Source organism: Dryas octopetala, chromosome 8 (genome assembly GCF_963921425.1).
Source record: "Dryas octopetala chromosome 8, drDryOcto1.1, whole genome shotgun sequence".
In the NCBI taxonomy this organism is placed as follows: domain Eukaryota; kingdom Viridiplantae; phylum Streptophyta; class Magnoliopsida; order Rosales; family Rosaceae; genus Dryas; species Dryas octopetala.
Window position 1 is genome coordinate 16581851 of NC_141373.1, and position 26059 is coordinate 16607909.

Consider the following 26059-nt stretch of genomic DNA (forward strand, 5'->3'; position numbering starts at 1 on the left):
TGTATGCAAATGTGCCAAAAGGACATGTAAAAGTCGTCTTCTCCTGATCTTCGGGTGCAATAAAAATCTGATTGTATCCACTATACCCATCCAAGAAACAGTAGTGACTATGGCCAGCCAACCTTTCCAACATCTGATCAATGAACGGCAAAGGAAAATGATCCTTTCTTGTTGCGGTGTTGAGCTTCCTATAATCAATACATACTCGCCAACCAGTCTTTGTTCTTTGGGGAACCAACGCATTCTCATCATTTTTCACAACTGTGATTCCACTTTTCTTTGGAACCACATGAACAGGACTAACCCATTTTGAATCACTAATAGGATAAATGATGCCAACATCCAATAACTTGATTACCTCATTGCGCACCACTTCCTTAAGCGTTGGATTCAATCTCCTTTGAGCATCACGGGTAGGCTTAGACTCCTCCTCAAGCAAAATTCGATGAATACATATTGTTGGCGAGATCCCCTTGATATCGGCTATGGTCCATCCCAATGCTAACCGATTTTCTTTCAGAACGGCCAATAGTCTCTTTTCTTCGCTTGCGCTCAGATTAGATGCAATAATAACCGGCAAGGTCTTGTCTTTTCCCAAAAATGCGTATTTCAAGTGCTCAGGGAGTGGCTTCAGTTCTAACTTAGGTGCCTGCTCAATGGAAGGTAGTGATTTCGGATTAGTAGAGACCAACGTTTCAAACTGGTTGGACCATCTGCCTTTTTGTGTTGAACTCCCTTCAAATAATGAGTGCACATTTTCCACCATTTGACACGTAGAATAATCAGACTCCCCTAATGCAACTTCCAACGGCTCTTCTACAAAACTTGCCTTCGTGACCTCCTGAAGTAGTGAATCCATATAGTCAATTCTTAGAGAATCATCCTCCTCACGTGGATATCTCATAGCACCAAACACATCGAACTCAACAGTTTCACCAAGCACAGTCATTGTCAACTTCCCAGTACTCACATCAATCTTAGTGTTTGCTGTGGCCATGAATGGTCTTCCCAATATGATTGGCAATTCATTTCCTTTAGCTGGGATATCCTCCATCTCTAGAATAATGAAGTCAGCTGGCATAATCAAATCGGCAACCTGAACCAATACATCCTCAACTATACCTTTCGGAACTCTCACTGAACGGTCTGCCAATTGAAGTGTAACACCAGTGGGTTTGAGTTCTCCTAAACCCAATTGCTCAAAAACTGAATATGGCATCAAATTAATGCTTGCTCCAAGATCTAACAATGCTTTCTCAAATTTGTGATTCCCAACCAAACACGGAATTGTAAAGCTACCTGGATCCTTCAACTTGGGTGGCAACTTCCTTAACAAAACAGCACTCACTTCTTCACTTAAAGCCACTTGCTCATGCTCTTTGAATTTCCTCTTATGAGTGCATAACTCCTTCAAAAACTTGGCATACTTAGGAATTTGTTGAATGGCATCAATCAACGGAATGTTAATCTCCACCTTTTTAAACATTTCCAAAATTTCCTTTTCTTGATCCTTCTTTCCTAAATTCCTTCTGCGATGAGGAAAAGGCAATGGAGCTCTCGGAATGGGTTGAGGAGTCACGGCCTGCTTGCTAGCTTCAGTGGCTGTGAGCTTATCTTGCTTCTTTCTTTCATCTTCCTCCTCTTGCTTGATCTTTTCCTTATCCACCTTGTACTTCTGAACTTGTCTAGGCTCTAATATCTCGATCTCATCATTCTTTTCAACTCGAGTAGTGCCCACTTTGTTATCAACAACCCTTCCACTTCTCAAAGTAGTAATTGCTTCAAGTTCATCACGAATTGGTACACCCTTTACGACTTTGTCCAAAGTTGAAGTCACTTGTTCTAGTTGGGCTTCCAAACTTGATATGGCTCTTGTTGTGGCACTCATCTGCTCCTCCGTCTTGTCCATAAAAGACCTTGTATCATTGGACATAGAAGTTGTACTTTGAGCCAATGCAGCAATCATGCCTTCCAAATAAGTACTTCTATGTTCCATAGGAGGTGGTGTATTCGGCCTAACTTGAACTTCATTGCACGACTCTTCTTGTGATAACTTTGAAACCTGAATTGCCATCATCTGCATCATCTGCTTAAGTTCAGCCATCTCAACTTCCATAGCTGATTTCTTTTCCATTTTCTTCTTCCTGTTCCATTGTTGAGAATTCAATGCTAACGTCTCAAATAGCGCCCATGCATCCTCAAATGCTTTTTCTTTCAACGCCCCTCCACTAGACATATCCACCATAGCGCGATCTTGTTCCAATAAACCCTCATAAAAGTAGTCAATTTGCATCCATGGAGCAAAACCGTGGTGTGGACAAGAATTCAAAAGCTCTTGGTACCTATCCCAACTTTCATGAAAAACTTCATCTTCAGCTTGTGTGAATCCCCATATCTGCTTCTTCACAATGGTTGTTTTACTAGCTGGATAGAACCTCAAAAGAAACTTATCTGCCAATTCCTTCCATGTTCTAATAGAACCAACCTGCAGAGAATATAACCAAGTTTTAGCTTTATCTTTCAGAGAGAAAGGAAATAACCTTAACTTCCTTTGCTCGTCACTTAATCCTCGCAGCTTGCCAATCTCGCATATCACATGGAATTCCTTGATGTGCAAATAAGGATCCTCGCCCTCTTGACCATGAAAGGTTGGTAGGAGTTTGATTGTCCCACTTGAGATCTCAAATTGGTCAGCTTCCACTTGAGAGTAGGCTATGCACGTGGGCTGCTCAAGTAATGTTGGAGAAGAAAAATAACTCAATGGTCGTTTGAGTTCAGTAGCAATCGGCACCACTTTCTCCTTGGCTCCCTTCTCTTGTTTTAACAGAGTGGTCTTTGAGCTTGATTCCATTGTACCTTAAAAACAAGAGAATTAGTAATAGACCAAGATATAAACAGAAAAATAAAAAGACTCAATTAAAAGTAATTAAACTAGTAATTAACACCAATAACAATTCCCCGGCAACGGCGCCAAAAACTTGTTGTTGTTTTCCTAGAGCAATTATATTACACCTTTTTAACAACTCTAGGTTAACTCGCAAGTGCACGAATCGCAGAGTAGCAAAGCTTGCAAATACGAGGTCGATCCCTCAAGGAATTGTATCAATGTCACAATTACTAATTCAATTAAATTCAATTAAATCTACACTAAATCACACACGCAATAGGGGGGTTTGGATTGATTTAGAGAACTAAAACAAAACAATTATATGAAAAGCAACTAAAATAGCAATAGACTTGATTTGAATGAAAACAATAATAAAGAAGTACTAGGGATCAGAATCCACCACAAGCATACCATTCACTTTACTATGGATATATGAACAATCACAAAACATACATGTTAATAAAGTTTGTCTACCAAAAGGCTTTGGTTATTCCCCTTCTAGCAATCATTCTTCTTTTGCATAACTAAGAGCCTATTAAGCTTCCAAAGTTAGTTATCTACACATGTGTCCTAAGAGCTTTGTTAGGCATTCCCTAGGCGCATGTTAACCATGTGAGATTTATTAAGATTTGTAAGAACGACAAACACATAGAGCATAGATCCAAATTAATGTACCCTACGTCATCTATGACCTCTTTTCTCATGAATATTTTCTTAGGATATTCACTTGTTACCAACTGAAATTATCATCCTTTTGAGCTTATTTAATTTCATAACAAATTCCAGATGCATGCAACCTAAGGTGATCAATCAAAGATGCAAAACAAATAGATTCAAGTATGACAGAGATTCAAGATTTATCAACATGTAATATAAATAAAAATTCAACAATCCATAGCAAAAGTGAATAGCATAACTAGGGCTTCATCCTCGCCCTAGCTAGATGTTTAGCTACACATAATTAAATTCACAATAAAATAAAACATCATTAAAACTAGGCAAATAAAAAGGAAGTGAAGAGAAGAGGTGGCAGCTTGGCTGCCCTTGGGCTCCACGTCAAGGCTGCAACAAGGTGGCAAGATGGCTGCTAGGTGGCTGCAACGGAACAAAGGAGCAGCAGCGTGGCAGCAGTGGCGTGATGACTCAAAGTGGCAGCGACAAGGTGGCACAAGGTGGTGGCGTGGCTGCAAGATCCTCCTTCCCAAAGGCTTCGGCACAAAATAAAAGAGAAGAGAAAGAGGTGGCTGTAGCAAGAAAAGAAAAGAGAAAGAGGGAGAGCTAGGGTAGGCGGCAAGAAAAGAGAGAGAGGCTAGGGTTTCAGAACTTGCAAAAAGGAACCCTCTCTTTGTGTTATAAAGATGTATTTATAGAGTGAAGGGGGCTGAAGCTTTCCTCTCCTTTTCAATGTGGGATTGACACTTTCCTTGCACATCAAGACTTGTAATTTTCGGCCAAGCATGGGCCTTGGGCTGATTTGGGCACTTTTTGGGCGTAACTTATTTTCAGCTCGCGGAACTGCTGCGCTACCTTTACTAAAATGGCCATATCTTGAGCTAGAAAACTCGGAATCGAAATCCGTAAAATTCCCTGCGAAGCTAACATCCGTAGCTTTCCAACCCTATATGGCATGACATCTGATTCGCTCTGTAGAAATACAGAATTACTGTCGAAATTTAGTGTTCATTTTCCAGGGTTTTGACTTCTTGTTTAATTAGGATTCCTTGTGATCTTTGACTGAATCTTATGAGATTTCCCTTGAGCATGAAGGATTCCTTCCTTGGGCCTTGGATCAGCTGAGTGAGTGCGGCATAGGCTTGGGCTCTTGGACCTTGCAATGGCACAACTTGGGCTTCCTCCAATTGGGCTTGCAATAGGGCGCATGACTTTGGTCCTTTGGGCTAGCGTTATGTGCATGGCCCATAGTGCATGGGCTGCATGTGTGGTTCATGTCATGTGATGATGTGGCATGGTTGACCATTGACTTTGACATTTGACCTTTGACTTTGACCAAAAGTCAACCTTGACCAAAAAGATTCCCCAAAAGATTCTATCTGAGATTCTCTAAAGATTCCTTCCAGATTCCAGATCCTTCTAGAAAATTTCCTCAAGATTATTTTTTCCCATTTTTTCCACTTTTACCATAATGCCCTTGATGTCTCCTAACATGGTTAGGACTCTTTTTCCAACAAGGATTAAGTTTCCTAGTTCATTCAGGATTTCCTGCTCCAACTAGAACTTCTCATTTATGACTTCTGGCAATGGTGATTTCTTCTTCCCCAAGAATGACACTTCCTGATGTGATCAGGAATCCTTATTGAACTAGGATTGCACCTTTCCTGGTGTGACCAGGATTTCTTCTCATTTCCTAGTTTGACTAGGAAAACCTCCAAAATTGGTCTTTTAAGCTCATTTCCTCTCATTTGCTCATTTAATCCTACAAGCACAAAAACAAACTAAAAGTACATAAAGTATCAAGTTCTTGCATTCTAGGTTAGGAAGTTAGTATCATAAAGTGATGCAAATTGCACACTCATCAACGGCCACCATATTTTCTTCAGCCAAATTATCATCCTTCAAGAGCCTGACTTCTCTTCTCTTTATCTTCTCCCTTAAATCAGAGCTTCTTCTCAATTGAGCCTCTCTTTCCTTAATCCAAGCCTCCTCCTCACGACATGATTGAGCGTACTGGCTTTGGACACATTGAGTTTGGGTTCTTGTCAAAGGAATCATAATTTCGTCCTTCCCTTTCTTGTACCAAACATTAGGTTTAGCTGGGGTTGGTTTGAAGGTGTTTTTTCCCGGTTTTGGCATAGCCACATGAGCCACATTTTTGTTTTGGCCCTCAGTCACTGAAACCCAAAGGCTCCTTTCTTTTCTTTCATATGGCTTGGATAAATCCTCCGCCACATCTTCATACCGCAGTGTCCTATGGTAAGGCCGTTTATACGGCCTACGATAGTTGTCCTCATGGTACCGTCTTGACTCGTTTCCCAACTCAATTTTCCTTCTTGGACTACGAAGTCTGTTATCCCTTAGTGGTACCAAATCTTCCATTCCATGTTATCGTTCTCCTCATTCTGTTTTACCGATTCCACCCTAAAGGCTTCTAGTTCTACTTCACATTGGCACCTGCTACACAACACAATTCCCTTAATTGAGGCCAATTTTTCTTTTGGTCGAGTAGCCACCTCCTTTATTGGCCGAACTTCTTTTCTTTGGGATTGTCCCCCAAGAGTTTGGGATGACCTACTCCCATCTCCCCCAGCCTTTTTCTTATTGCGTCGACCGGATTCTGGGAAGTGTAAGTTAACCATGTTGACTTGAACATTTGGGAAAAGGTCTTTCTCCACACCCATCACTGGCTTGTCCTTGTCTGGGAAACGCAGAGTTCCCTTTTCAATAAGGTCTTGCACAACATTACGGAAGACAACGCAATTAGCAGTTGAATGAGACCATGCATTGTGCCATTTACAATAAGTTCGATCCTTAAGCTCATTACCGGGTGGCATTGTTTGACTGTTGGTGAGCTTGATGAGCTTTTCGGCCAACAATTGATCGAATATTTGTTCAGCCTCTGAGAAGTCAAAGGTGAACGTTCTAGTAGCTAACCCTATTTGCTTGGAAGAAAAACTCACTTGTTGTGCCTTTTGGTCTTTAGAAGCCTTTACCAAGGCTTTACACACATGTGGCTTGGAAATAACAATCTCAGCCGCATTAATCTCGACCAATTCATCATCCGACTCAGTGTCAAGTTGTTCTAGCTCCTCTTCCATGTCCACCATTTGGACACTTGACTTATTCTTGTTCCATGCTGCCTTGGCGGCCATCCTCTTTTGACGTTCTTCCTTCAGAATAGCCTCATACTTATCCACCCTCATAACTAAGTCATAAAGGTCTCGAAACTCCATTCCCTCAAACTTCTTCCGAAGCTCCAAAGACAAGCCATTCTGGGCTAACTTCACAAATTCACTCTCAGGCAAAGGGACAGTGCATCTACTCCTTTCAAGCCTGAATCGAGAGATATACCCTTGAGCTGATTCTTCAGAATTTTGCACCAAACGGGCTAAGTCAGCCATCGATACTTCTGGTTTGTGGCGATAGAATTGTTCATGGAAAATTCGTTCCATAGTTTGCCAATTTGGAACCGAGTTGACCGGCAGACTAACATACCAGGTGAAAGCAGCTTCAGTGAGTGAGTTGGGAAACATCTTAAGTTTCAAATTATCATTGTTTGCAGCTTCAGCACACTGGGCCGTGAATCGGCCTATGTGTTCAATAGAGGATTGATAATCTTGACTGGAGAACAAAGTAAAATCAGAAACCCTAAAACCTCTTGGGTATTCCGTTTGGTCCACAAAGTCAGGGTAAGGTCTTCGGTATACCGGTCGGATTGTTCTCCTAGCTAGAGGTCCATACATGTCTTGGACGACCATCTCGATCATATTCCTATCAATTCCCACCGGGGCTTGGCCGAGTCCGACCTGAATGCCCTCAGCAAAGTTGTTGACCGCTTGATGGTTGCCCCCTTGGTTTTGGGCCAGACCATTATTCTGGCCGTTACCATTGCCCCCCAAACCTAAATGAGCTCGTGGTTGATTTGTCAAAGGTGGCGGTCTATAGGGTTCAATAATTTGCACTTGATTGGCCAAGAATAGTGTTCTAGACCTATTGAACCACATTTGGTGTTAAGAACGCACGAAAATATCGTTTCAGTGCATACTTGGTCCAATTTCGTCCAAATTGCTCCAAAACGTGCCCGTTTGGATAGAAAGACATAGGGAAGCACTTTCTGATGTTAGGATTAGCATTCTAGACCTATTGAACTACATTTGGTGTTAAGAATGCTCGAAAATGTTCTTTCGCTGCATATCTGGTCCAATTTCGTCCAAATTGCACCAAAATGTGACCGGTCGGAAAAAAAAGACTTAGGGAGGACTTTTTCATGTTAGAATTAGTGTTCTAGACATATTGAACAACATTTGGTGTTTTGAACGCACGAAAATATCATTTCGGTGCATATGCAGTCCAACGTCGTCCAAATTGCACCAAAACGTGGCTAGATGGCAAGAAAGACATATAGAAGCACTCTCTCATGTTAAGATTAGTGTCCTAGGCCTATTAAACCACATGAAGTATTTTACATGCACGAAAACGTCATTTCGGTACATACTCAATCCTACTTCTTCTAAATTGATCCAAAACGTGCTCGGTTGGCAAGAAAGGCATGGGGAAGTACTTTCTCATGTTATGATTAACGTTCTAGACCTATTAAACCACATTTGGTGTTAAGAACTCACGAAAACGTCATTCCAATGTATACTTGGTCTAATTTTACCCAAATTGCACCAAAACGTGCCCGGCTGGCAAGAAAGACTTAGGGAAGCATTTTCTTATGTAAAGATTAGTGTTCTAGTTCTATTGAACTAGATTTGGTGTTAAGAATGCACGAAAACATCATTTCGGTGAATATTTGGTTCAATTTCGTCCAAATTACACTAAAACGTGACTAGTTCGAAAGAAAGACCTGTAGAAGCACTTTCTCATGTTAGAATTAGCGTTCTAGGCCTATTGAACCACATGAAGTCTTTTGAATGCATGAAACATCATTTTGGTACATACTCAGTCCAATTTCGTCCAAATTGCACCAAAACGTGACCGGTTGGCAAGAAAGACATATTGATGCACTTTATTATGTTAGAATTAGCATCCTAGGCCTATTAAACCACATGAAGTCTTTTGCACGCACGAAAACGACATTTCGGTACATACTCGGTCCTATTTATTCTAAATTGATCAAAAAAGTGCTCAGTTGGCAAGAAAGGCATGAGGAAGTACTTTCTCATGTTAGGATTAGCGTTCTAAACCTATTGAACCACATTTGGTGTTAAGAAAGCACGAATATGTCATTTTAGGGCTTAGTTCGTCCAATTTCATCAAAATTGTACGAAAACGTGCCCGATTGGCAAGAAAGATATGAGGAAACACTTTCTCAGGTTAGGATTAGCGTTTTAGACCTATTGAACCACATTTAGAGTGAAGAACGCACGAAAACATCGTTTCAGTGCATACTTGGTCCAATTTCGTCTAAATTACTCCAAAACGTGCCCATTTAGCAAGAAAGACATAGGGAAACCCTTTCTTATGTTAAGATTAGCATTCTAGACCTATTGAACCACATTTGGTGTTAAGAACTCTCGAAAATGTTCTTTCGCTGCATACTTAGTCCAATTTCGTCCTAATTACACCAAAACATAACCGGTTGGAAAGAAAGACATGTAGAAGCACTTTCTCATGTTAGGATTAGCGTTCTAGGCCTTTTTGAACAACATGAACCATTTTGAACACATGAAAACGTCATTTTGGTGCATACTTGGTCCAATTTCATCCAAATTGCATCAAAATGTGCCAGGTTGGCAAGAAAGACATGTAGAAATACTTTCTCATGTTAGGATTAGCGTTCTAGGCCTACTGAAGCACATGAAGTCTTTTGAACGCACGAAAACGTCATTTTGGTGCATACTTGTCCAATTTCATTCAAATTGCACCAAAACTTGCCCGGTTGGTAAGAAAAACATGTACAAGCACTTTCTCATGTTAGGATTAGCGTTCTAGACCTTTTGAAACACATGAAGCATTTTGAACGCACAAAAATGTCATTTCGGTGCAAACTTTGTCCAATTTCGTCCAAATTACACCAAAACGTGTCAGGTTGGCAAGAAAGACATGTAAAAACACTTTCTTATGTTAGGATCAGTGTTCTTGGCCTATTGAACCACATGAAGTCTTTTGAACGCACTAAAAGATTATTTCGGTGCATATTCAGTCCAATTTTGTCCAAATTGCACCAAAATGTGCCCGGTTGGCAAAAAAGACATGGGGAAATGCTTTCTCATGTTAGCATTAGCATTCCAAACCTATTGAACCTCATTTGGTGTTAAGAACGCACGTAAGCGTCATTTCGGTGCATACTTGGTCCAACTTCGTCCAAATTGCACCAAAACGTTCCCGATTGATAAGAAAGACATGGGGAACATTACAAGAAATATTGGCTATAGTGATGAAATTTTTAGTGATGTATTTCACATTCGTTAGTTCATCACTAAACAAGTAGATTTAGTGACCAATAATATTGGTTCATCCCTAAAAGGTTTGGCTCCAAAGAAATTCATTTTCCCTTTTAAATTTTGATTATTTGTGACCAAATATATGTGTTTGAGCAACCTATTTTTAACTTGGTCACTAAAGTCCATAAAAAAATAAAAAATGCTTGGTCACTAAATTATATTGCACTGTGTTGTTTGGTTTATGTCTTATTTTAATTTTTTTTTTCAATTAACAAAGATTTTTTTTTTGGTCAAGAACAAAGATGTTTACTTGAAATTTTGAAAACCATAAAAACACACTCAATCAAATAAAAAAAAATACCACAAAAACACTGCACGCACAAAATGGCTTGTGAACGCATGAAAACGTCATTTCGGTGCATACTTGGTCCAATTTCGTCCAAATTGCACAAAAACGTTCCTAGTTGGTAAGAAAGACATGTGAAACACTACAAGAAATATTGGCTATAGTGATGAAATTTTTAGTGATGTATTTCACATTCGTCAGTTCGTTACTAAACATGTAGATTTAGTGACCAATAATATTGGTTCATCCCTAAAAGGTTTGGCTCCGAAGAAATTCATTTTCCCTTTTAAATTTTGATTATTTGTGACTAAATATATGAGTTTGAGCGACCTATTTTTAACTTGGTCACTAAAGTCCATAAAAAAATAAAAAATACTTGGTCACTAAATTATATTGCACTGTGTTGTTTGGTTTATGTCTTATTTTAATTTTTTTACTCAAGTAACAAAGATTTTTTTTTTTTGGTCAAGAACAAAGATGTTCACTTGAAATTTTGAAAACCTTAAAAACTCACTCAATCAAATAAAAAAAAAATACCACAAAAACAGATTTAGTCCACTTATTTTATATATAGTTCAATTTTGGTCAACGATTTTTTTAAAGTTTTGTTTTGGTTCACTAATTGTTCCACTTTTTCAATAAAAGTCCATATTTGTTTCCTCAAATTTGTCCCGCCTTTTACCCTATCAAATATCAGCAAAATTCAACAAACATATACTTGTTTTAAAACTATGCATTTCTTCTTTACAAACATATAAATATCATTCAAATCGGAGTTCTAAAACTCAAAATATAATTGGCTCTAAAGTAGGATACCCAAAACTACCAATTTTTCCTAGAAATTTTTTCATATTTTTCAAAGTTCATCAAACTTCAATTCTCTTTGGTTCTAATAGTCTAAATTGGTTCCTATGACTAAAAAATGATGAAATATAACTTTTACTTCAATTATAATTGAAGAAAATACAACCAAAAGGATTTAAAAACATAACTTAAAAAATATCGTGGACCAAAATTAAACTAGGTATAAAATAAGTGGACCAAAATTGAACTTAAAAACAATCGTTGACCAATATTGAACTAGATATAAAATAAGTGGACTAAATTTGTAATTTCCTCAATAAAAAAAAGGGAAAAATGCATTTTTAGTTCCTGTGTTTTACCTTGCAATCAATTTTAGTCCTTGTATTTTCAAAATTGCCAATTTGGTCATTGTGTTTATATTTACAAGCAATTTTAGTCCACCACCACCAATTGTGGTGGCGAATTTGTGGTGGATTTCACCTATTATGCCCAATAGAGAGAGAGAGAGAGAAAGAAAAAAAAGCTCATGGGGGAGAGAGGGATGTAGGGAGGGTGAGGACGGTGGTGGTGTGTTGCTTTCAGTGGTGGAAGGAAATAGAGTGACAGGACCGCCCCCAGATTCTACTGACAGGACCACTCCCGGATTCCACCCTGAATCCCGGAGAGGTCCTGCGGGAATCCAAATTCAAGGAAAATCCTACCGAAAATTCGGCATAACCTCCCCTGAAAATGGACTAACCCAGAAATTCCGATACCTGTTAAAAGCACTTCTAAACCGCAACCACCTCTACCACAACCAAAAAGGGTCTCAGACCGAACAAATTTCACAGAGAATCCAACTTAAAATTTAAAGTGGTTATCAGAGCCTCTAATCTATTACAAAGAATTTTTTCAAAAATTAAAAGGCGCCTACTGGTCCGAGAAGGAATAGAGATGTAACCGCCTCGACGTGATTGGCTCGACCTCCACCAAAGCTACTACCTGGGGGGACAATTTAAGACAAAAGAAAATAAACCATGAGACAAAACTCAGTGAGTGGACGGTTTAATAGAAAACGAAAATAAAAGTAAACTTCCTGTTTCAGAAAATCCTTCAAAACCACGTTTAGCTCTAAGACCTCACGTCACTCTTTGAAATCCCCCAGTTTAAAACCATAAAGTTTATTTAAACTTAAGAAATCCCATAAACAATATATATTTCTTAAAACAAACAAACTGAAAAAAAATCGTAACAACCTTGATAAAATTCATAAGAATCCCTCATTTAAAATCATATTTAATAATTTGTGAAAATAACCAAATTCATTTTCCACCATGCTATATACCCTGAATAATCCTGGCCATACACCTGTGCGGAATTCCTGCATCGCACAGGCAGGCAATATCCTGGCCATACACACGCGTGGAGTGAAATCCAACACGTGCAGGCAATATCCTGGCCATACACACGCGTGGAGTAAATCCAACACGTGCAGGCAATATCCTGGCCATACACACGTGTGAATAAAATCAGCACGTGCAGGCAATCCTGGTCATACGTGCACGCAAAGCAGCCCCCAAAGGGCGAAGCATCCCGACACATGGCCCAAAGCCTATATGTGTGCCGTGATGGGTCCCAAAGACCTATGTATCTGAAAATCTGAAGGGTATTGCAAAGGCGGTTTGAAAATCATCTTTCATAACTGAATCATAAAAATCCTTTTCTCATCGAAATAAACTATTATTGAAACCTTCCTTCAAAACTTAAATCAATACGCCAAAGTATATTATTTCAAATAAATTTAGTATACATAAGACCATTCACAATATCTCAATGCCACGCAAAATAATTTCTTAAAAAAATAAAGAATCCCAATGAAATTTTCACACATTTCGCTATCAACTCCAGGCTTACTCGAAACTTTGAAATCAATTTCCTTTCAATAAATTCTTGTATAAATCACGTTTGAAATCATATATCTCTATCGACTCATAAAACCAAATTAGTTCATCAATCTTGAATGAAAAATAATTTAATAAGACTTAAAGTAAAAACGTTTAACAACTAACGGAAATGTAGACTTTGAAAATCATAATCATTTATAACCAATTCAACCCCAAATTATTTTAACTCAAACCATACTCAAATAAAACTCAAGATAAGAAAATAAATTCAACCATAAAGTAAATAAATGTTTTTAAAACAAAAGTCCACTCACAGTTTGAATCCTAGCTCCGATCCTCCGCCGAATCGTTCCGAGCCGCGGTCGTTTCGCCTATAAAATAGACAATCGAAAAAATATAATTAGTTCCGACTCAAGGCACTTAAATGTGAATATGTGCTTAACTTAACGTCACACCCGCCTCCCAATCTAGTTCGACGATTCCCAACCTCCACTCATAGACCCAAAACTCCTACATAAACACTCCGGAAGTTCCCTGGCTCAGCCTAACCAAAAACGTCATAACCAAGATTAATAACTTACTCCACAATTGCCCAAAATTAATCCTTTATTCACGAATGGCAGCAGGGGTTCGGACTCGCCGCAAGAGCCGCCCACAGTGGCCGCCCCAACTCCAAATTTAACCAATTAAATTTAATTCCAACCAAACCCACAATTTTTCTCAATCCTAAATATTAATTGAACTTCCTAATAGGTGGAAAATATCTAAAACACAACAAAATTAACCCACAATCTCTACATTCAAAGGGAACCCGAAATCACTACAAATCCAAATTTTCAATTTCCTAAATACTCGAAATTAACCATTAAAAGTACAGGGGAAATAAAGCCCAAGATGGGGGAGAGAAAACCCACCAAGAATCTCGAAGATTTGAGGTGAAATTTGACTGAAAATGGAGGGAAAAGTCGACGGCCCTGTGTGGCCTTTACGAGCAGCACCGACGCGCAAGGGGGGCTGGGCTAACTGGAGGAGGAGCTGGCGAGCTGGCCGGCGTTGGGGGAGTCGACCAGTGAGCTTGGGTCGTCGGGAAACTCGCCGGAGAAGATGGTCCGGCCTGGTGGTGTCGCACGCCGTGAAGGGGAAGAGAGAGAGAGACGCGAAGGAGAGAGAGAGCACGGGGAGAGAGAAAACTGGGTCAGTGGGGTAGCTGGTCGCCGGCCACTGGTCGCCGGGGAGTAGGCCGGAGCTGGCCGCGCCGGTGAGTGAAGGGAGGGGGAGGTGAGTGAGCTCGGGGAGAGAGGGTGAAGTGAGAGAGTGCGGGGGGGGGGGGAGAGAGAGAGATAAAGGGGGAGAGAGAGGAGTGTAGAATTTTCTGGAGAGAGAGAGAGAAATCAGAAAAAATTTCTGATTTTGGGTATTTTAAAAACCCACTTATACAAATTTACAAAATTGCCCCTCACTTCACGTGTCCGTATCTTTCAAACCGTAACTCGAAATGACGCGTGCTACGTGTCTATGAAATCGTGGAACCGAAACCTATCTAACGGACCCAAAGTCAAAATCAAAAGCCCATTTATTTTAAAAGTCAACTTTGGGTCAAGCCCAAATTAAAGCAAAAATAAATATTTAAATCAAAACCCTTTTTATTTTTCAATTAAATCTCAAAATCTTTAAAATACAATCCAACATCTTTTACCAACCTCTTAAAAAAAAACATAGTTAAATAAAAATTCAAATTCCTAGTGAAAATTTAGGTCGGGTCGTTACATCTACCCTGAAACCCGGAGGGATCCTGCGGGATCCAAATTCAAGGAAAAAAAAAATCCTACCGAAAATTCGGCAGAACCTTCCCTAAAAATGGACTAATCCAGAAATTTCAAAACCTGTTAAAAAGCACCTCTATACAGCAACCACCTCTACCACAACCAAAAAGGGTCTCCGACCCAATAACCAATCCACATCCAAATATGTTAATCACCCAACTCGGGGTTATTAGAGCATACTAATTTATTTTACACCTCAAGTACGCTAACTAAAGGAAGAACCCATTAAGCTCAAGGATACTGACGAACTGCAATTGGAGAATCTGACTGCCTCGACATGGTACGACCCAACCTCAACCTCAACGATCGCTAACACCTGGGGGAAAAACATAAATAATCAAAACGGGAGGAAATAATCCCAGTGAGTGGACAAAATAACTTTAAAAATTTTTCTTTAAAAATCATTTAATAAAACAACTCATTTCTTTCTTGTCCAACGGTTGAGTTTCCTTTAAAAACCCCCAGATTTTAAAAACTATTTTCAAAAATCATTTTCGAAAATCATCTCAAATAGACCTCAATACACTGAAAAAACAATGAAACTTTCCAAGCTGAGAAATAGCAAATCAGAACTGAAATTATCTTTATAACCGATATCCCAAAACACTTATACTTAAAACTCACACCAAAGGAAAATCTCAAGAAATTTCATAAAGTCACCTCATTACTAGTACCCGTACTGTAGACAATGTCCTGGCCACAATCCCGCGCTCAGGCAGGCTCAAATCCTAGCCACAATCTCGTACGGAGGGGTCACTCCGCACGAGCAGGCTCGTATCCTGGCCACAATCTCGTACGGATGACCCTTCCGCACGAGCAGGCTCGTATCCTGGCCACAATCTCGTACGGAGGGGTCACTCCGCACGAGCAGGCTCATCAGATCAGTACTTGCATTTTCCAATTCACTTTTGATAGTCGATTAATCTCATAATTAAGCTCTCCAACAATTTAGATTCCTCAAAAATTAAAAACCAATTAACCTAAGTCTAATCTAATCTCGTCAATCCACTCATACAACCTAATATCCCAAACTTAAACGGATAGAAATTATACCCTCCTCGCGTTCCATATCCTTCGCGACTCGATCTATGATTCCGTTAACCAATTTACACTAAGATTGAGATCCTCGAGTATACCCAACCTATCCAAACAACCAAGTGTTACAATTGATTTCCCAACGTCCTCACAACCCGTCCAATTACACAACAATTGACTGATAATCTAAGATCGGTTCAATAACTGTCGGGAATTGCAATTCTAGCTCACAAATCAACTCACAATCAAAAATTTATCCAATTTCACTCACCCAAATTTCCATTTAGTGGTCGTGTGGCCTCGGAGTGGCCGAAATTCGACACTAACTCCACTCCAAACGGCTGCCCAAACTTGATTTCCAACCTAAACACAAATGTATCAACCTAATTCGAACTCCAATAGGCTCATTAAACTTAAAAAGATATAAAAACATTGAAGGGAGTCTGAATCGGCCACCACACGCGGCGAAGCTCGCGGTGGCCGTGGGTGGCTGATGTGGGTTTTTAATTCCGGGCACAATCATACGAAATCAATCATACAAACTTGTAGAGGACGAAGAGACGATCGATTTCAATACCTGGGTCGAGGCCAACAGTGGCCGGAGTTGGCCGGAAAACACGAAACCCGCCGGAGGTGCCGCGAGCTTCTCCTCTTCGAATCGCCACGTACGGTGGTCGTCTTGGCAAGGTGATGACACCTTCGTCCTCGGCTCGTCGAGTGGAAGAGATCTGGGGTGGTCGGAGGTTGCAATGTTGCCGGAAAAGCGAGATCGCCAGCGGTGAGTCTCGGCTTCTCTCTCTTCGATATGCCGCCGTTGGTGGTTGATTGGTGAGAAGGAGGAGTGGGCTTTGATGACCGGTCGGAGAGGGTCATTTTCCGACCGGTGGGGTGGTCGGTGGTCGCCGGACAAAGAGGGATCAGTGGGAGAGAGAGATGAAGATAGAAGTCCGGGGGGGGTGTGCGTGAGTCCCTGCCGAGAGAGAGAGAGAGAGAGAGAGAGAGAGAGAGAGAGAGAGAGAGATAGGAATTTAAAAAAATTTGGATCTTTCTAGAAATCCCTAGAACGCAAAAGACTAAAATGCCCCCAAACTTTGTTCGTCTGTAAAGTCCAAACCGTAACTCCGTTTTATGCGTGCTTCGTGTCTACGAACTCGTGGGCTCGAAACCTATCCAACGTATCCGAAGTCAAATCAAAAGCCCATTTATTTTAAAAGTCAACTTTGGGTCGGGTCGTTACATAGAGGGATGGTTTTGGTGGTGGTGGATTAAAATTGTTTGCAAACATAAACACAGGGATTAAATTGGCAATTTTAAAAACACAAGGACCAAAATTGATTACAAGGTATTATGCCCAATAGAGAGAGAGAGAGAAAGAGAAAAAAAAAAGCTGATGGGGGAGAGAGGGATGTAGGGAGGGTGAGGACGGTGGTGGTGTGTTGCTGTCAGTGGTGGAAGGAAATAGAGGGATGGTTTTGGTGGTGGTGGATTAAAATTGTTTTCAAACATAAACACAGGGATTAAATTGACAATTTTAAAAACACAAGGTAAAACACAGGGACTAAAAATGCATTTTTCCTTAAAAAAAAAAAAACCACAAAAACACTGCACGCACAAAATGGCTTGCAGGCATACAAACCCTCACAAGTGTAGGAAACCAGGAGACCAAAATTTCTCACTTCTCCTGTAAGACCCCGTATTTTTCAAGGAGTTATTTTAAATATTTTGCGAATTTATTTTAAGGATTTTGGGAATTTATTTGGAAATTTAAAAGGTTTTGGTTTAAATTTTTGATTTTTGTTTTAAATTGGGCTTGATCCAAAAGTGGACTTTTAAGACTAATGGACTTTCGTCTTTGACTTTGGGCACGTTGGAAAGGTCTTGAGTCCACGAGTTCGTAGACACGCGGCACGCGTCAATCGGAGCTACGATTTGAAAGATACGGGCTTTTGAAGTGAGTGGCAAACTTGTAATTTTTACGAAAGGGGGTTTTAAATACCCAAAAATCAGATTTGTTCTCTCTCTCTCTCTCTCTCTCTCTCTCTCTCTCTCTCTCTCTCTCTCTCTCTCTCTCTCTCTCTCTCTCTCTCTCTCCCGCGTCTCTCTCGCCCCTCACCTTCGCCGCCCCTGTCATCGGCGCGTGGCGGCGCGTCTGGCGGCGGCTGGGCTGGGTTTTCGGCCCACTAGCCTCGCTGTCCCTCCCTCTTCCTCCCCCTGGCCGCCGATCATCCACCTGAGCCACCATCGCAAAGACCGAGAGAGGCTCTCGTCGGCGATCTCCTTTTTCCGGCGACGACGGGACACCGGACCACCTGGGTTTTCTTCCCCAGGCCCCGGCGAGTTCAGCACCAGCCTTCCCTGGCTCCGACGACCCCCTATGGCGGCGGATCGAAGAATTTTGGCCGGCGGCTTCTCCGGCCAGTTTCGAGTGATTCCGACGACTTTTGGCTGTTGACCCAGATTGACCACCACGGACCACCGCGGGTCCCGCCGCGTTTGGCCGTGCAGATGGCTGGAATTGTTATTTTTTGACTTCTGACCAGTCAACCGATGCCCGTGGGTGAGTTCTGTGAATTTTGGTGTGTTGCTTGGGACTGGGCAGCCACCGTGCGGGGTGGTTACCGCCCATTTCGGCTGTTGAACGGTCAACTTGTGATATCTGGTTATTAAATTGTTGATTGTCTGGTCTTAACAGGTACACGAGCTCGGGAAATCTTATCCTTAATGCCGTTATGATGCCGGATTTAACATTCGAGTAATGGCGCCGTGAAGGGCATTTTTGTCATTTTACGTGGTTAAACAGTGAGTGAAACTTATCTGCTTATATTGTTGAGTACCGTGGTTTAATTGTCTGTTTTATGGATTTGCTGCTTTACGTTAGAGAAGACTAGGTGTAGGATTTGAGTTAGGAGAATGAATTGATGAGGATTTGAGGCTAGGGAATTATTTAGGAATTATAGGATTGCCCGAGAATAATTGCTGGATTAGAGAAGAAACACTTATTGTGGAGGATTAATGAAAATGATTAGGTAATTATCTTACAGAATAATCAAGTTACTTTTGAGGAAGCATTTGGTATGATTTGAGTATCAAACAAGTAAAAGGTCATGAACAAGAATCAATTTCGGAAGGGATTCCTTGATTCGGCATAGCTCGGAGTTAACTGAGAGTAAATGTTTAAAGAATAAATTGTCTGACAACAAGTGTTGATGATGATGCATATGTAGAGATGAATCTGAGGAGAACTACATGAGGCATTTATACATTGTGATACAAGGATGACTATGAGATGGTTCTGAGAATGTTGTGATTGAGGTTGTGTGAGAAATCCTGCTTGCTCGTGCATTGATTCGCTCTGCACGAGAAGTGGTGAGCATCCTGCCTACTCGTGCATTGATTCGCTCTGCACGAGAAGTGGCGAGCATCCTGCCTGCTCGTGTATTGATTCGCTCTGCACGAGAAGTGGCGAGTATTCCTGCCTGCTCGTGTATAGATTCGCTCTACACGAGAAGTGGTGAGCATTCTGCCTACTTGTGCATTGATTCGCTCTGCACGAGAAGTGGCGAGTATTCCTGCCTGCTCGTGTATAGATTCGCTCTGCACGAGAAGTGGCGAGCATACCTGCCTGCCCGTGCATCGATCCGCTCTGCACGGGAAGTGGCGAGCGATTTACAGTTTGTGGAGTGAGGTTTTGGTTGTAGAGTATAAATTGTTCTTCAGATGTCGATTTACAATTTTGAGGGGATTGAAAAAAATGAATCTGAAGGAAGAGATCTTGAAGGTAGTTTGAAAGCTAGAGGATTTAAAAAAGCGACGTGAGTGAAATTAGATAGTCTATTTCGTTGCTTTGTATGCTTGTGTGCATTTGTTTTGCTAGGATTTGGTTGGGCTAGGACTTGGTAATGTCTAGGCTTGAATCTTGAGAATGGAAGTGATGGTAATTATGCTTTGAGGTTATTAGATTTGAGACGGGAATGATTTGAGGTTGAGGTTGAGGTTGATAGTTGATGATTAGGCAATTGAATTGCATAATGATTATTATTATTTTTGGTGGAATTATGATGTGAATATGAGGAATTATATTTATCTTGATAGTTGAATATTTGTTGATGAATTTGTGATGTGATTGAGTAATTTCGGATACTGTTGTGGATTATTTTTGAGCATGGAAATTGAAGGATTATTTGAGGATTATGGTATAAGTCATTTCACTCATACGAGCTCTAGTGAGCTTACCGAGTTATTTGTTTGAATGACCCGGTGTACCATGGATATGGTGCAGTGGGGTTATTGGTGTTTTGCAGGTTAAGCAGGCTGAGGAGGCAGTGGGACCTATTTTAATTAGATTTAACTGATTTTATACAGTGATTTTTACATGTATGTTTTGGGCTCACACTCTGATTTATTTAACGTATTTATTTATTATGTTAAATGCATGGCTCATTCTTTGAAAAGAGGTTTAAATGTCAAGATTTCAGTGCATTTATGGGCCCGAGGTTCGGGGCGTTACATCTCCAGACTCCCTTGTCCCTCTCTATTTTCCCTCATTTATCCTCTTTACAGTTTCTCCTAATATTTTCCCTCTCTAAATGATGATTAGCCCTAATTTCTCTTTCGATTAGCTATGTTCATTACTCAATTGCATTTTTCTCTAGCGCTCATCATTGTAGTTCACAAAGGGCCCGTTTGTTGGGCAGGATATGGGCTTAGAATAGAATAAGTTATCTGTTTACCATGTTTGGGCTGCAAGTATGAATTTGGATTGGAAAAGGCCTAATCCTACCTAGTCCATCCTAAGTTATATGTTGTAGGATAACATATCCAATTAAAATGTGAAGGATTAATATTCCAATTGTCCATACCTCAGCTGAATCTCTCACCTCTCTAGCTTTTGTCGATTCGATTTCCAACGACGGCTGTCATCTCCGGCCACTCATCGCTGGCAAGTCATCTCCGCCAAATGTCATCTTCAGGTCTCACTCCTCTCTCTCTCTCTCTCTCACTCTCTCTCTATCTCTATCTATGTCTCTGTCTCTCGCTCACTCTCTCTCAATCTTGTTTAATTCTCTCTGATACTAGCTGTTCTTCCATTGCTACTATATGATCCATCTTCTCACTCTCAGATTTGGGGCTTTGGTTGTGAGCTACGAAAAGGTTGAGGTTTTTCCTTTTCTCTGAGGGTTTTTCCCCTCTCTCTCTCACTCTCTATTTATGTCTCTGTCTCTCGCTCACTCTCTCTCAATCTGTTACTTAATTTGGTTCTTGGTTTTGAATTTATGGGTTTGTTTGAATTTTTTTTGTTGTAGGTTACTAGGATTCTGCATTTTCTCTTGAGATAAACATGATTTGCTTGAGGTTTGTATTTTTTTTATGCAAGTTTTCATGTATATAGGCTTCCTTATTTGAGATTAGTCTGATTTTTTGTTGATTTGGACAAAATTATCTTGGTTTTCATCATTTGAGTTTTGATTAATTTTTGAATGTATATGGGCTAGCAACTTTGAATGCATATTTGAATGTGTATGGGCAATAAGCTAGAGACTAGAGTATGACGTACTTTGTTCATGCTAAAAGGTTGGTCTTGGGTTATACGTGTCTAGCTAGCTATAGTTTAATTTGGATGAGATTTTGATGACTAGTGTGGTTCTGGCAACATATGTTAACCATGAAATACAATATATATCCCCAAATATTTTTAAGGGTACAATTTTCTCTAGTATAAATTGTATAAATTAGTTGAATAAAACTCAACTAATAGCCAAACATATATAGGCCGGTAAGCCTTCTTGTAGTGGTAGCCCCTACTATTTTTATTTTTTCTTTTGCAGATACATGCATTATCTACCATTCTATAAAAGAGCAAGTGCTGCATTTTACAATAATGATTTAGTACAAGTCCTTTCACAAGTTGATGTGATACCCCTGTATATTTGAAGGTGACAAATTAATTATATAATTAATAAAATGTAGTCCAAAGTCCCACACCAAAAATGTTCAGCTGCACACTATATGAAACGATTAACGAATTTTGTAAATGTAATACTATATGGTGTGCGTCTACTTTGTTTTTACATTTGTGAATGTGTAATATCTTCCTGGAACATCAATGCTTGTCTTTGATATGCATTTGGGAAATTTCCAGTATATTGTTGAATGTTTTCTTAAAACAAAATAAACACCTTTTTCATTCCAATATACTCGCAAGTGCACGAATCGCATCAGTAGCAAAGCATACAAGCACGAGGTCAATCCCACAGGGAATGATTAATAAACAACAAATCAGTTCAAATAATCAATAGAATAACTAAATGGGAGGTTTAAAGAGATGAAAACACACGCACACTTCACCACGCGCACACACCCTTTATTCTATCTTGCAATGTTAAGTTTTCAGTTTCAAATCAGATAAGCATGTGATAACCATCCAAGGCTAATGACAATTAATTCAAACACAATGTATTAAAGTTTGACTGCTAAAAAGGTTTGATTAGTTACTTTCTCACAATTGTTCTCCTAAGGCATAAACTAAGAGCTTCTTGGGCCTTCCTTAATCAGTTAACTTACATGTTCCCTAGTGCTAAGCTAAGGTAGCTGTTACCCATGTAAGACTCATTAAGATCCGTGGGAACGTCAAACATGCACAACATATAAGCTTTGACTATTTCCTTATAGAGGTCCCCCAACCCCATTACCAAGAATAATCCCTTATTCCCTTGTTACTTGTGATTTAGTGTCTTTGACTATTTCACAGCTAAACCTAACAAATAAACTAGATGCAATTACCCTAAGGTGGCCAGTCAAAGGATGCAAACAACTAGTGACGGGTTCAAATAGATAATGGAAATTTAATACACGTAAACATCAAACTAATCGATCAAGAGACGGATAAACGATTTGCTAAAGCATGGCAAATCCAATAATCAACCTACAATTAACATGCAAGATAGAATAAATAAACCTACATAATTAAATTAATCAAAGAAAACAAAAGTAAATAAACAAAATCCCAATCCATATTAATATAAAACTCAGAAACACAAACTAATATTAAAAACAGAATTCTAGATGAAAAGAAAAACAAAAATCAAGAGATGAATCACTATGGTGGCTACGGCAAGAAGAGAAGAAAAAGGAGACACCTAGCAAGCTGGAGAAACCCACGACAAGGTGAGCTAGGGCTTGTGGCAAGGGCTGACTCCTTTTCTCTCTTGCTTGTCACGCCACTCTCTCTCTCTTTCTCTCTCTGAATTTCGGCTCTCTCTCTCTCTAACTTTCTGAAAATACAAAATTATGAGAACTGAAAAATAACTAGGAGGAGGGGTCTTGAGGTATGAAGGTATATGATGTATTTATAGAGGAGAAATCCTTGAGAGGCAAGGCTAAGTTACTTGCGGCAACAGCTAGGGTTAGGAGACACTTGGGCTTGCGGCAAGGCTTGGCCTTTTGGGCTTAAGTGAGTCACGCAAGGGCCAGCTAGGGTTTCCCTCATCCTTGCGCATGGGCTGATACCTTGGGCTTGCGCATTAGGCTTCATGGCTGATAGGGTTTGCATGGCATGCATGTGCATGCATGGGCTGCCACCTTGGACCTTGCGCATTGGGCTTGGGCTGCTAGGGTTAGGCGCATGCATGCATGCATGGCCCATCTGACTTTGGCATCCCATAGGACCATGGCCCATTTGACTTGTTGACTTGTCATCTTTGACCCTTGACCATTGATTTTGACTCCCCATTTTGCCCCTCATTTCCATTTGAATTCGAATTCATTTCTTCCCTCTATTTATTTCCATGGATGTCCACCACCTTCTAGAAGCTTCTGGAACCTTGACTTTGTAGAGTTGACTTTAACCAACATTTCCTAGTCCAACTAGGATTTCTTGTAAATAAAGGATTCCTTATCCATTTCGACTTCTTGTAATGACCATGTTGCCCCTGGGGTTTCCTAGTGTCATTAGGACTCATTTCCCTAGTAGGTTTAGGTTTCCTAGTTCAACCAGGAATTCCTGTTCCAATCAGGATTTCTCATTTCTGGCTCCGCAATGATGGTTCTGGACTTGATGTTTCCTAGTGTGACTAGGAATCCTCATTTGACCAGGATTTCACTCGTTTTCCTAGTTTGACCAGGAAATGTCCTAAAATGGCTCCATTTGACCTGAAAACACAAAAACAAGACAAGAAACACAAAATATCGAGTTCTAACACTCTAGGTTAAGGAATTAGTATCATAAAGTGATGCAAAATGCACACTCATCATATATGTGGGGCTGAAGTTGGAAGCTGCACTTGATGTTGTTCATGCTATACCTCTTTATAGAAGATGTAATAATATCTTTTTATTTATGTGTTTGACTGAATGCATAGTGTTCATTTTGTTGTCCTCCTTATATAATATATTGTACTTGGAAGGCATCAACTGGTATGTATTATATAAGTTGGTAGTTTGGTTTGATGTACAATGTCTATTGGGTTTTAGTTAAACTCTAGGAGGTTAATTTTAGCGTACACATATCAGCATTTTGACTACTATAGCAATTATATATATATAAACTAATATGGCAATGAGTGTAAGGCAAATACAAATCATTAAATAAGAGTTCAATTATTTAGGATATTTTGAATATTTCTTTGTATTGGCTATGAAGATATTTACAGTTTTACATTGTTATGTTCTACATGTTGTGTGTGCTTTTGCTTGATGAAAATACTGAGTAATTTTGTAGTATTTTGGATTTACTTTTGTAATGAGTAAGATATTGAATTAATTAACTGTTGACCAAACCACCAAGTTTATGTCACTTCCCATCTGTTCTTTTTGTTTACTATTTCATCACTGCTTTTAGTTTTGAAGCTTCTTGATGCGAGCACAAGTTCTATTTTTTACTATATCAAGTTGTGTTCTAGATAAATTTTTTTACTTTTACTCGAGTAAGTCGTCATTCAACATGCACAAGTAATTGCTCAAACTGTTGCCATATGTTGAGTCAACAACAACCAATTTCTAAATTTCTTTTTAGCTCATATTATATGCTGTAAAGTTGTTGCATTTGTTTTTTAAGCATTACTGAATAGAATCATTAATTCAGTTCAGTGTCTATCTTATTTTAGGAATGGATACTAGTAAAACTAGTCAAGTTAGTGGGGCTACTAGTAAAAAAGGGAGTCGACGTGTATGGTCAAGAAATGAGGAGGATGCACTTGTAGACATTCTTGAAGATCTAGTTGCAAAAGGCCAGTCTCGTGATAATGGTCAATTCAAACCTGGTACCAATTCTTTAATAGAAGATTCTTTACTTCAAAAGTTTCCAAGATCAGGACTGAAAGCTAATCCACATGTTGACTCAAGAATCAAAGCATTAAATAAGCAGTACAATCTAGTATATGATATGCTCCAGAAGAGTGGGTTTGCATGGAATGATGTAAAGAAATGTCTGGAAGTTGACAGTGATGAGGCATGGAATACCTATGTTCAGGTATGGTACTTATTTAGAAGCAACTAGCAACTGGAACTGAGGGGCTGATTGTATCTATTAAGGTCATGCATTTTTTTTTTTTTTGAAATTGTAGCATGCAGATTGGTTTCTTGGCTTAAATTTAATGATGCAGTTGGTGTTGATCCATTATCTTGCCATTCATGTCTTGCTTATTTGATTGGTTGTTCCCCATATTTCATTTGTTGATGATTCTGTTTGTTTGACATGTAGCATAACAAGGAAGCAGAAACCTACAGAGGTAAACCTTGTCCATATTATGAGATTCTGTTTGTTTGACATGTAGCATAACAAGGAAGCAGAAACCTACAGAGGTAAACCTTGTCCATATTATGAGAGACTCATACGTATATTTGGAACGAACCGTGCAACTGGAAGAAGCTCTCTTGCACCAGTTGACATTCTTGAGGAGGTCAACCAGAATCAAACTAATATAGAGGTGTGGCATGTTGTGTGCATAGGTGTGGCATGTTGTGTGCATGGTGGCATGCAAAGTGGCCAAAAATGAAAGTGCTCCGACGACCGTTCCGCCACTTGGATCACCTTCCAAATACCATAACTAGGCTATGGTGAGCTTATTGTGCAAGGAAATTTCGATAAAAATGGGTTGTGGCATGGTTTGAGTGAAAATGTGTGCATAGGTGTGGCATGTTGTGTGCATGGTGGCATGCAAAGTGGCCAAAAATGAAAGTGTTCCGACGACCGTTCCGCCACTTGGATCACCTTCCAAATA

The 26059-nt window shown here is 39.8% G+C and overlaps 1 protein-coding gene across 1 annotated transcript; it reads left to right on the forward strand.

Moving 5' to 3' along the window:
* Positions 1-24945: 24945 nt before the first annotated feature.
* On the forward strand, positions 24946-25605 carry LOC147277657 (uncharacterized). The gene is made up of 2 exons (XM_086255686.1): positions 24946-25308; positions 25540-25605. The coding sequence occupies exons 1-2, from the start codon at positions 24946-24948 to the stop codon at positions 25603-25605; spliced, it is 429 nt and encodes a 142-aa protein (XP_086111812.1).
* The last annotated feature ends 454 nt before the right edge of the window (positions 25606-26059 follow it).

Coding starts and splice junctions, on each gene's coding strand:
- LOC147277657 (XM_086255686.1), top strand. CDS start 24,946: ATGGATACTAGTAAAACTAGTCAAGTTAGTGGGGCTACTAGTAAAAAA. Junction 25,309..25,539: donor CATGGAATACCTATGTTCAG/GTATGGTACTTA, acceptor TTTGACATGTAG/CATAACAAGGAAGCAGAAAC.